Raw genomic sequence first — 13,788 nt, 5'->3', positions numbered from 1 at the left:
TGCTTTAACTGAAGTACAATTTGAAGCTTTTTTATGTTGTGGTTTGGATATATGTGTAATTTTACAAATATGGAAGGACATATATGTAAATGTACTTTTTATTTACTTATTAATTTAATAATTAATTAACAAAAAAAAAAAAGTGTTTAAAGTTTAGTATCAACAAAAACTGATACATTGAAAGAAGTTGTAAAAGAAAAACGATATAATTAATTGTACCATATAACTTTATGATGCAAAAATTGATTTGGTTTGATCAAAACTAACTTTAATTTATTGCGAAATATACATTTCTCAACAAGTTAAATGAAATGCTCAAAACTTTAATGAAATTTTAAAAACTATTGAAAACACTATTGTAATAAATGTCTCGGTGTATGTAATAATTGTACCATATAACTTTAAATGAAGTTTCTTTTTTTTCTTATGTCGTTAATAAAATAGAAAGAAAAAGAGATTATGACATGATATCGTATTATATGGTATTAAAGCATTCATCTGTTAAAAATAAATAGTACGGAGTAATTGGTAAATTACATTCCTAAGTCCCAATCTTCATGAAAGTTCTAATCACAAATATAACTGTTATCAAAATTTAAAACAATTAAAATCAATAGATTATGATAAGATATTAATTTTGGAAAAGAGAACTTCTTGCAATATTGAAAGCAAATCAATCCTCGTATCCCCACATATATATATTAAGCTTGAATTAGATGTTGTCACTACTAATTAAAAGTTGTTGTTCGTTATCTTAAAAATTTTGATTTTATGATATGTGTGATAATCATAAACTAATATTTGGAAGTTTAAATCGTAAGGTAGGTATTTTTGTAGATAAATAAATGAAACGTGTATAGATTTATATAGTTGACATGTAAAAGAAAATTAAGTTGTCTGGTAATTCTATGTTAAAGAAGTGAAAAAACCTTAACCGGGTCAATGAATCATCTATGATCCTTAAAATTAATGTCTATAACTATTACTCGTATTAGGTAACACCGCTAGATAAGAAGATTGGTCAAACAAAAGAAAAGTCAAAGAATAGTTTATCCTCTTTGAAAGTCAAGATTTTAGGAATGTTGAAAAAGTCGTATGCATTGCGAATTTGCGATACCATTACTTATGATTAACTTACACGTGGCAAGATAGTATACATTGATTGGTGACACAGTGAAGTAAAGAGTGGATGATGTTAGTCCACGTGGCAACTTTGTTTGGTTGACGACCTTTTTTGCTTTCTTTACGTGTTAAGCAGCTCAACGACTATTAATATCAAAGTAACTCATACTCTAATAATTCTAAGTATATTCAACTTTTAATTAATCCAATCTAATTTAAATTTGTTATCGACTCATTTTAAAATTTAATTGATGCAACATGTCATTTGTTTTTTGATAAATAATACATAAACGATACATATTATAACTATACATTCATTTCATTTTAACTGTCTACTCTATATGTATTCAACATACACTAGCGTTGTACCCGCGCGATGCAACGGGAAATAGGAAAAAAACGTCGGTGGTTTGATGGTGGTTTGTGGGACGGCGGCGATGAAAAAGAAAAAAAAAATAAGCCGACGGCGGTGGATGGTGGTTTTTGGGGCGGTGGTGGATGGTGTTTATGGGGGATAGCGTACATAGAAGGTGGATGGTGGTATTTGGGGAGGTGGTGGATAGTGTTTATGGGGGGAGAAAATCAGAGGAGGGGGAAGGGAGAGAAAATCGGAAATCGGATGAATGTTTGTGTGTGTAATGAGCGTGATGGAGAAAAAATAGGGTAGTGTAAATTAGGAGGGCATAAAAGACATTTTAAAGATAGAAGTATTAAAAGAGGGGTGAGGTAGTTTGTTTATTAATGGAGTATAGATGATTGATGACCGTTTTATATATAGAATCCAAATTTGATAAAGGATTGTGACCTAATTAATTTTCTACTTTTGGGTTTAAAAATCAATCAATAGGTAGTTCGTTAATATCACAAAATATTGTTATCAACTTCATAATTCCATGTGAAACATTAAATAGATCTAATAACGATGATCTTTCATTACAATTTACATTTCTTTTTAAAAGTTATATATATATTCCTTAAAAGTTATATGCTTTTGCTATATGTTATACTCATTAATGGGATTTGTAAATTGACCAAATTGTAGTTAATAATTAAATTATACTATCATTCTTAATATTTTAAGATATTTTCATTAACCAATTTAAATCAATAATCTACACCATTCGACGTAGTCACCGACATTGCTATTCATCACCGGACATTACCACAAGTCGTTGTCATCACCACACTGGTCTTTTCGCATTACGCGAAACTGTGTATAACACTTTTTCGCAAAAATGTAACAAACGTATGTAAATCAGATACTATGACATTACATAATTGTTAATTATAAATCGTGTAGTTAATGAAGATGAAAAGTTAACAATTGGTTAATTAATCATTGGTGTCTAGAAAAGTCTTTTGGCGGCCTTTTTAGCCATCCGGTTGTTTGTTCATGGGTTTGAACTTGCTTAAATTTTGTTCCTAAATTCAAACATCGTATAACAGAATTCACATTCATACTACGAGTATTAAATTATTACTCGTAATTATCATGTATTGTAATTGTAACAAGAAGATAAAGAAGTATTTATATTTTTAGAATATTTATATATATATCTTACTTTTTAGACATAAGTATATATCTATCTAACATGCAAATTTTTAATGTTTAATACAATGATTCCAAAGCATGATTTAGGTAGATATGTAATTATGCTTAAAAAATAGGATATATATATAAATCTCTAGAAAATTAAAAAAAAATAAACAGTTAAGTCTTAATTTGCATGTTTTCCACACGCAAAAACCACAAGTCTTGTTATTAACCACTAGTAATTACTGTCAATAATTAAGTTTCAAGACACATGATTGATTGACGTCCATGGGAAGACTATGACAAATACCCATATCTACATAAACCGCGTCCCTTGATCAATTTGATCAACAGTAATTAACTTCTTGACTAATTAATGTACGTGTTAGTTGTCGATATATCATCACAAGTCTTTCATGTATGAACGTGTATTGTGTCCTTGATCGATAGACGTGGTTTCATTTCCATAGATCATCTTATTTAGCGAATAAACACCATGTTTTCGCTCGATGATATATATAGTCTTCTATGTGTTTACAAGTGTTACGGGTTTGTTATTTGAAATTAGAACTCATACAGTCGTACACTAATTCCTTCTTTCAAGTTAAAACATGCAAAACCAGTCAGTATGTTGGATTTTAATTAATTTTAACACAGCGTCCGAATGAGTCATATTTATGAACTTAGACTACTATTTCGTGTAATATAGTAAAATTAGTACTAATACTCGTACGATGTACAGATTTATTAATCTTAATCTTAATCTTAATCTTAATCTTAATCTTATCTTAATTATATACTAAAAGGCAACTGACCTAACTTCAATTGACCAATCAAAACTTTCAATTTTTACAAATTAAGTTATTAAACATGTGACTAAATTTATTATTTATAAAAATCAATCACAATAAGATTTATACACGACAATGATATCTAAATAAAACGTTCGAGTGGAAGAGATCTACTTAAAGACTATAGCACTTATCCTAAAATCTAATGTTTATCTTTATTTTAATAATTATGCAAAGGCTAAATCTGTTTTCAATATAAATAATAATCATAAGATTAAGATAAGTTTTTTTAAAGTAAACCATACCATCCAATCCTTTTATAAATGTAATATATATATATATATATCTATAACTCTTATAAAACAATAGTTAACTAAGCATTTTAAAGCCCTCTTGCAATCTAAAATTAATTTGAAAAATTGCCACATAAGATTTTATCCTATGTGTCAACTCCATATTTTTCTTTAAATAAACTATATATTTAGAAAACAAATGAACGTATATATATTAAAATAAATATATATATATATATTGTAAGAATTTAATGATATCTTCTCTTTAGTTTAAAATGATAAATGTTGAACGTATATATTTTTCTTTAAAATGATATCTTCTCTTTAGTTTAAAAAATCACGTCTATACCTAATGATACTTCATTATCTTTTTTATTCAACATTTATATGAGGTTTCTTTCGTTTTTTTTATGGTGATTATATGAAAGTTTGGTCAGGCCATTGGTTAGTTGAAACTCTCATCGCATTAATCATTAGTGGCAATATTTAAAGTCTATAAGCTTTTTTATCACCACTAAATTATATTCATCTTATATGAGTTAAGAGCTTTGTATAATATCATAACTTTCTGAAAGAGTTATGTTAATTCTTTCGTTCATATCACTATGGAAATTATGTACAATTTTTGGTTTAATTCTTTTATCTTTTTTTGAATTTTATGATAATGGTTAATATAATCTCTTTTTTCTTTTGTTTTTTAACAATACAATTTTTCATTGTGATGATGAGAAAAATATTATGATGGTAGACGAAGAGGTAGTTCAAAACAAGTGTATATAACAATTACTTTAATGATTGGATAATGAATACATTATTGCTAATTTAATTAAGTGAAACTAAATAGATTGTTCGTCCATATGTTTTTTTTACGATCATTATTGATCAATTCCATTAACTCATTTGTTCACATATTAAGCGTTTCATTAAATGTTTTTTTAAGCAAGTTTAACTCAAATCTCACTTTATTAAGCACCTTTTTAAAGCAGCCACACATCATGCGGGTAAAAAAATCATAGTATATATATATATATATATTTTTTATCATTGTCGTAAAAAGAGCTCATGAACAAATAATGTGATTTGACTAATGTAATTTATTAGATTAATATATTCAATCTGATTTTTGTTCCCATACGATTACTATTTATCTAGGTATTAATATCACGGTATTATATTTTAGACACGTATCAAATACACGGGTTTTACACATTATTAGTATAAGATATTGAAAGCTGTGATTGGAATCAAACTATAAATATCACGGTATTATATTTTAGACCCGTATCAAATACACGGGTTTTACACATTATTAGTATAAGATATTGAAAGTTGTGATTGGAATCAAACTATATATAAGATACAAATTTTTCGTGTATAAACTGAACCTTAAATGTAAATTTACAACACACAAAATAATTGAAAATCCACGAACCAGCTGCTAATTTTATAGTTCTTAACAACCATGACTAACAATAATATAATTATTTTTTTGCAAGACATCAATGAAAACTTGGTCAATTGTATAATCAAAGTTAAGATATTGTTTTTTTGGAAAAATTTGTATAAAAGAAACTCTGCTAGAACATCCAGATTTACCATTCAGTATTTATATTTGAATATCTCAATGTTTTATAAGTATATTTTTACATTTAACAGATAAGTATTTTTTTTTCCATATAGTCATTCTTATACTTATTTACTTTAAAACCCGTGTATTTGACACAGGTCTAAAATCTAATTTATATACTATACGAATATTTTTAAAAAGTTTAACTTTAAACATAATTTATTTCATATTTTCTTGATGAAAACTAATATATAATACATGGATCATAAAAGTGTTAATAGTAATATGATGTTAATTATTTTGTTAATAATGAATGTTATGACCTTAAAATCATGATACTAACATATATATGGGAGGCATTTGTTTTTAAGTTTTGTAATTTTTTTTTTTTTTTTCAGATTAACTAATATTTCTTTTAGTAAATGGTAACAACTCTTTTAATTGTTACACTTTTTATTAATTATAGGCTTATTTGTATTTACTTATATTATAAAAAGTTAATAACACCTGTTTGTCTTATAATTCACTGAGATTCTATCAATAAACTAAAACAAGATTGCAACATTATTTAAATAACACTTGGCATATTTTTTTACGTGACACGTGTATTTTTTAGTTTATAAATTAATAATAAGTTAAATAAATATTATGGAAAGTGTTATCAATTAACGAATACTCAAATCCTTATGCTACACAAACTTAAATAGATCTATTATTTTCTATCTATCTAGCTCTGTTAAATATATAAAACATAATATCTTTAAATAACCTAATATCATTATTTATATTTTCATCCAACTATATAAAGCTTCTTAATCGATTCATGCATATTTTGTAAGTATTGTTTTTACCTTTAAACTTTCTTTTTAACCATTTAATTTAATTGTAAATCATTGTTATATTTATTATCTTTATACTATTACGTTATCTAATAACAATAGGTCGTAACCGTAACCTACAGTTTCCATATAGTTTCGATTATACATGTATGTATACTAATATTTGTATAGTATTAGTATTGTTTTCATATTGCATAAATTGTTGTATAACTTTTGTTATTCATGTAATGTAGCGGAATGCATGTTATAATATGTGTTGTTTTCATAACTAATACTTTATCCGGCTCGAATTTTCTAACATATAAATAAAAATCGTATAACATTTATAGGTATTCGTACATCATATGGTACATAACTAATAAAATAGAAACATACATAACTAAAAAAAATTAATAACATCAGTTAACTATTGAGAATATAAAAATAAAAACATGCATGAAAGTTGGAAAGTATACATCGGAAATTTCGAATTACTGTGTCAATTCGTTACGAGTATTATTAAAATACTTAAAGATATATATAGAGATATGAAATTATATTAAATATTAATAATTACCTATTAGTATTTAATAGTAATAAGGTAATTTAAAATTAGAAATTTAAAAAAGGACACATGTCATATAAATAATAAGCCAAATGTCGATCAATAAAATCTTCAATCATGTTTTAGTATATTGGTAAATTGACATGTTTTCCATCTCATAACTAAACTTATGTTAGTAAATTTTGTCATTCACATGATCTTTTATATATTTATTCAGCTAATACTAAATACTCCATAACTTTTTATTGAATAAGAGAACATGGACAAGATATATCACAAATATATAGTTCATATATAAGCTTATGAGCCAAAAAGAAAAAAATAATTTAATCCAGCCAAAACATGAATTCACGTTATCTTAGGACCATGATCCAATATAAAGACTTGGGCCGAATACACTCTTTCATCTAAATCAGGCAGCATCATAGTAGAAAGAATAAATAGATAGCCTACCAACAAAATTTTAAAGAAAAAAAGAACTAGATAACCAAAATGAATATGAATATATGATACAATTCCTGTATGAATATAGTGTCGTTATCATAGCAAACTAACAATATCAAGGACGTGCAATTACACATTCGGCTTTTAATCTACAATAAGTAATTTTGCACACACTTTTTAAAACCCCGTAAGTGCACACCGTACCTCAAATTCAACAAATTAAGCATATCGATCTGTAGAAAGTTAGTTGTACAATGGCACAAAATGCCAGCAACAAACAATATAAACTAGCTAGTTGTTATCCACAAACAGAATTACCCAATTCGATCTAAACGCCTCGACGTGACAAAAGCTTAGTATAAAATCTTCCACAACTTATACTATGTTCGATAGTTAGTATATGTCAAAATATTATAAAGAGCATTAATCTTGATAATATCCTGCCAACTTCATATCATTAAGTTTATTTGTTCCAACAGATTAACCACCACCAGAATTTATTTGTTGCCTGCCAATTTCATATCATTAAAACACAAATTCAATTCGATTGTAATACACAAAGGTTTCAGTTTAATTTTCCAGCTAATAAATTTTCCGTATACAAAATTTCCAGAGAGTGTAATTAATTGAAGGGTAAGACATCTAATATAATGACTTATAAATTTACAAGTCTTTGAAAGAAACAAACATTTTTTTTCCCGAACTATATTACTAAAAAGTGTTTTAAATATTTTTTTTATAAAGTTTTACCAATAAAAAGGAAACTGTTTGAGAAGTTCTTTTTAATTAGTTTTAAACCAATAACATTGTGGAAGAAAACACCACAATTGACAACAGTATTAAAAATCCAGGCATGGCATGTGGCCCAATCTTATTCTTGGTAGTTCCACCCAAAATGAGAGCCGCCTCCAGCCTCTACTGTAGATTTGGTAGGCCCATTTTTCTCGACATAATAATTTCCATCCTTTTTCAATCAACGACGTTTAACCCAATAACTAAAGGGGTTTTTCTACAAGGAATTTTTTGTGTAATCGAAGATTCGGAGTTAAATATATCTATCATCTATAATCCCTTATAAAACATATTGGATTAAAAAATTAAATATTTTTTCATTATTTCTGAAATACCCTTAATTACTTTTTAACACTTTTCATTTTTTCCCCCTAATACACATTCTAATGCATGATATACCATACATCATAGCCACAATACATCAATAACTTCAACAATTCACCGGCGCCGTCGCCACCGCCGCCGCTCACCACCACCACCTGTCATCGCCGCCACCATTACATCATCATCACCGCCGCAACGTGTGGGTATCTTTCTCTCGTTAAGAAATATGGAGTGATGACGTTGACTTTAAATTTACTGTTTAACAACAAAATTAACCAACTCAACCGGTTAAACTGGTTAGTGGTTGTTTTCTTTAACCCACTTTTTAAAACATTGGTTTAACAGTATGTCCTATTGTCCTTAGGGGGGTGGGAGTGGTTTCCCCAACCCCAAATTTCCCTAAATTTCCACATCACCATCTTCCAATAAAAATATTCCACCTCAAACTTTCCCAATTCACCCCAAATCACCCCAAAATGGTGGCGCTACTCACCCCAACCCCAATTTCCAAATCATCATTTTTATTTCCATTAACTTTTACTCTATAAATTTAAAACATAAAAAAACATTCATTAATAAAAGTACATAATAATACTTGAAAAAAAAATAACGAAACTAAAAACAAGTCCAACAATTATTCGAATGAAACAACAATGAAACTAAAAAGGGCATTGCCATCCATGTCTTGCGGCAATTTCGTGTTTCTCGCTAAGAACAATTTCTAACATCACGGGATCAGTTATATGAGCATGCGAGCCGGTGAAAAACAAGATGTCCCGCTGTCTTGCACGCCTCTGATCCGTCTCGTGTTTTTCATCCAAGTATCTCGTCTTCCTTTTGGCGTACTCGCTAATGTCATCCGCCACAGTTGAGGAGGCGGATCCGGATGCCTTTATTTTCCCCCTATTTTGTTGCCGTTGCTGCCGCTTCTAATGGAGGGTTTGGGTCTTCATTCATGTCGGGAATGAAGTGCCCAGTGCTGGTCGTCTCATATTCTCCAGATTTCCTTTTTGAAGAGTCGCTACGTAAAGGTCCCATGTCTTGGTATATTTGGAAACATTCTTGCTCAACCCATTTGTCGTGTATCTTCACAACATCCCATGCGGCGTAGTGAGGAAAGTCCTTATTGGTGCGGGTCTTGAAATCCGCCATAGCGACTCTCATAATATCCAAGTCGTTGTACCCGCTTCCCTTGGCTTGTTTCTACAAAAAAAATAAAAAATACCATATTAAAAAGGGATAAATGCCCAAAATTGCAATCAACTAATGCTCAAAAGTTATTGTGTGCACGAACTCTATGTCAGCTTTATTGTGTTCACGAAACTTGAAGTTTTGGTTATTGTGAACATAAAACGGGATTATGGCTATGTGGGACCGGTTACTTTCACGTTAACCCGTTGACTGCTTACGTGGCATGCACACAATAACTTTTTGGATTAGTTTATGCATACAATTAAAAAAAACAGATTATTTTTCTTTCAAACTCGTCGGAAACTGCAAATACTCGCGGGAAAACTTAAAAATCCGATTAAACCTTCGTTTCTTCGAATTAGACCACGAAATTCGCACCAAAATACTCAAAAATCAGCCGCGAACAAACTCTCAGCAAAAGTTAAACCAATTGAGACTTGCCGGAAAATTCACCAACTCGCCAGAAAAATTAAAATCACCATAACTTTGTTGTTTATTCGAGTTTCGACTTGAAACCAACACCAAACTGCTCAAAATTGTTGTCCGAAACTCGAAGAAACAACAAAGTTATAGTGATTTTAAATATTCCGGCGAGTTGGTGAATTATCCGGCGAGTCTCAATTGGTTTAACTTTTGCCGAGAGTTTGTTCGCGGCTGATTTTTGAGTATTTTGGTGCCAATTTCGTGGTCTAATTCGAAGAAACGAAGGTTTAATCGGATTTTTAAGTTTTTCGGCGAGTATTTGCAGTTTCCTGGGAGTTTGAAAATAAACAAATCTGCTTTTTTTTTAATTGTGTGCATAAACTAATCCCAAAGAGTTATTGTGTGCATAAACTAATCCCAGAAAGTTATTGTGTGCATGTCACGTAAGCAGTGAACGGGTCAACGTGAAAGTGGTGACCGACTAACTTTTGACCTGGTCACTTTTGCATGCTATAGGACTATTGAACAAGTTTTCTGAATACAATAAAGCTGACTTAAAGTTCGTGCACATAATAACTTTTGAGCATTAGTTGACTGCATTTCTGGGTACTTATCCCTATTAAAAAATATATAACTATTAACAACTACGAACAAAACTATATAATTATTAACAACTAAGCAAAAACTATATAACTATTAACAACTACGAACAAAACTATATAATTATTAAAAACTAAGCAAAAACTATATAATTATTAACAAGTTCGAACAAAACTATATAATTATTAAAAACTAAGCAAAAAACTATATAATTATTAAAAACTAAGCAAAACCTGTATAATTATTAAAAACTAAGCAAAAACTATATAATTATTAAAAACTAAGCAAAAACTATATAATTATTAAAAACTAAGCAAAAACTATATAATTATTAAAAACTAAGCAAAAACTATATAATTATTAAAAACTAAGCAAAAACTATATAATTATTAAAAACTAAGCAAAAACTATATAATTAAGAGTACCGCTTGATTGTATAGCCCGTTGAAGAGACCCATGGTGGCGTTCATTTGTTTCCACTTTGGCGTTAACCCATGAATGGTCCGTGTCGTCGGGCCAACAAGTGTGGTGTAATGCTCAAGTACACGACTCAAAAAATCCTCCGCTTTTTTGTTCATTTCCATATTTTTTGCATTCGGAAATTTGAACCCAAGCTTGTGCCAAAGCAACCTCTTGTGTCGGCGACCAATTTTCACGCTTTGTCTTCGTCTTTTTCCCGAAATCTTGGACTTCTTGCACGTCATCATCTTGTTGAACATCATCTTGTTGGGTTTCCGCTACAATTTCAACTTCTTGGTCGTCTTGTTGAACATTTTCCTCGAAAGGAATAAAATCATTCATTCTAGCCATGTTGTAAAATTGGGTGTTGGTTTGCGTAGATGGGCTAGCACCGTACCCAAACGCTTGTGGAGATGCCGGTTGTGGAATATAAGCGGATGGAGTTGAAGGTTGAGAAAGTTGTTGTGGAGATGGATTAGAATAATATTGATTTAGAAGGGGTTGAGAATAAGATTGATTTGGAAGGGGTTGAGAATAAGATTGATTTTGAAGGGGTTGAGGATATTGATTTGGAAGAGGTTGAGATGATTGAAAATAAAATTGATTTGGAGGAGGATTATTTGGTGGAGGCATGTATTGATTTGGATGAAAATTGGCTTGCATTTGCGGATCATTTTGGCGATATTTTGCTTTGTTGAATGGATTTTTTTTTGTTTTATTTGGATCCATTGGTAATAGATGTTTATTTTTTATAAAAATGGAGTGTTTATTTTTTATAAAAGTGATGGGTTTTTGATTTGAAGTGTTGTGTTGGTTAAAAACAGTGTTTGTTATATATAGTGAAATAAAGAGATGGGTGAGGGGTAAAAAAAAACAAAAAAAACAAACGGTCCGATTTCTAGCCGTTGGGCTTGGTCAACATGCCACGTGGCGTCCTTCGATTGGCTCCTTTTCTTGCGCACGGTTCCCACCTGGTTTCTCTCTCCTCGTTGAAGCTACCCCAATTCCGTTCCCTTTTTCCCCACCCCAAACACCTGGCGGCGGTGTGCCCAATTCACCCCACTCGGGCCCGCTGTCTTCCTGCCTCCACTCCCACCACTCTTACTTGTATATGTCTGGATATAAAATCACTAATTTGGTTAGCTTAACCAAATTGGTTACCAAAAGTATTCCTCCCGCACTTTCTCCCCGGCTAAAACCACAAACCACACATACATTGAGTTATAAATAACAAGGTACATGTATAACAACATAACAAAATCAGACATGTTTTTTGATATATATATATATATATATATATAGGGGAAAGATAATTTGAGACCAACTAAAAAAAGTCTAAAAAAGGACAATTGATTTTCGTAACTTACACACCACCATCATCATCTACTACGATATACAAGACTTTTTTGTAAAAACACTAAGACTTTCCAGCGACGGACCCACAGAAAAATCATGTGTAAGTTAACTTACACTTACACATGATTTTCTGGTGGGCCCGTCACCAGAAAGTCTTAGTGTTTTTACAAAAAAATCTTGTATATCGTAGTAGATGATGATGGTGTATAAAAATCAATGGTCCTAGTTGGTCCTAAAATAAGAGGTGGTCTCAAAATATCTCACCCTGTATATATATATATATATAGATTTTTATCATTCATGGAAACGTTTTACCGGCCGGCCTAAATATTGATCAGTTTCAACGCAAGTAAGTAAAACAGTACAATCAACCTTCCCATTCATTTACAACTACAATCAATTGAGAAACCAAGATTTTTCAACCATACAATTTTTCTCTCTCTCTAATCCAATAATTTCTATCATAACCTTCTAAACTACTTTCTGTTTTAATTTAAATTTAACAAAGTTATAGTTTTATTTTGCATGGCAAGTAACACATGATGCCAAGTATTAACTCTAGAACTAACCCTAATTGGCGTTATTCCAACATTCATTTCTTTTAAATCCTCAACATTAATCTTAATTACTTCCTCTCCTTTTTCTCCATCTAATAACCATATCAAACAATAACAGAATCCTTTCGTTATCTCCGAATCGCTATCTACTCGAAACCGAATCGTTCCGTTGCTATCGGCAATTATGGCTTCTAGCCATACTTGAGCTGTACATCCTGTTACTCTATTTGATTCAGTTCTTAATGAATTCTCAAATTCAGGTAACAAGCTGGCGTAGTGGAGTAGCTTTTTTACTCTGTCGATTGGTTCAGGTAATGATTTGAATTCCGAAACGAGGATTTTCAGTTTTTCTGTGACGGTGAGTTTTGCCGGAAAGTATAGCGACGGCGGCGGCGGTTGTGGCGGTGTTACGGTGATTTGATTTTTGTTTGAGTTGATGGAGATAGAGTGATGATTTGAGAGTGGATTTGGTTTGAATTGGATGGAATTTTGGTTAGGGTTTGGGGAAATTTGTTGTGGTAGTGGTGGCCGGAAAGTGGCGGCGGAGACGGCGGTGGAGGTGTTAGTGGTGGTGGAGTGCATTTCTGGTAGTGGCCCGAAGAGTTTGTGGGACGGCGTAGATAGGGCGGACGAAATGTCCTGGAAGTGTGGAGATTTGTAAGAAATCGAAACGATTTTTGTTTATATATATAGACTGTGATTTGATAGGATTTATGGAATTTCTATTTTTTATTTAGATTTAAGTAATTGCGATTAAATTAAATGATTATTATAGAGGAAAGGGGATAAATAATTGAAAATTGGCAGAAGAATATTCTGGGATCATAGGTGGTTTTACTGTTTTCTTGATGTGTTCCATGTAGTTAATATTTTAGTTTATTGTAGGATAATGATTAATGCGCATATTTTTTTTTTTTTTAAAGTCAAATATATTAAGTGACTAAATATATAA

At 30.5% G+C, this 13,788-nt stretch overlaps 1 protein-coding gene across 1 annotated transcript; it reads right to left on the bottom strand.

Moving 5' to 3' along the window:
* Positions 1 to 12,588: 12,588 nt before the first annotated feature.
* On the bottom strand, positions 12,589 to 13,523 carry LOC122578872 (sufE-like protein 2, chloroplastic). Its single transcript, XM_043750921.1, has one exon. The coding sequence runs from the start codon at positions 13,416 to 13,418 to the stop codon at positions 12,768 to 12,770; it is 651 nt and encodes a 216-aa protein (XP_043606856.1). The 5' UTR covers positions 13,419 to 13,523; the 3' UTR covers positions 12,589 to 12,767.
* Between the last annotated feature and the right edge of the window lie 265 nt (positions 13,524 to 13,788).

The sequence above is a fragment of the Erigeron canadensis genome, chromosome 8 (assembly GCF_010389155.1).
Source record: "Erigeron canadensis isolate Cc75 chromosome 8, C_canadensis_v1, whole genome shotgun sequence".
In the NCBI taxonomy this organism is placed as follows: Eukaryota; Viridiplantae; Streptophyta; class Magnoliopsida; order Asterales; family Asteraceae; genus Erigeron; species Erigeron canadensis.
The sequence above is the reverse complement of the archived record's forward strand: the minus strand, read 5'-3'. Positions and strand labels throughout refer to the sequence as shown.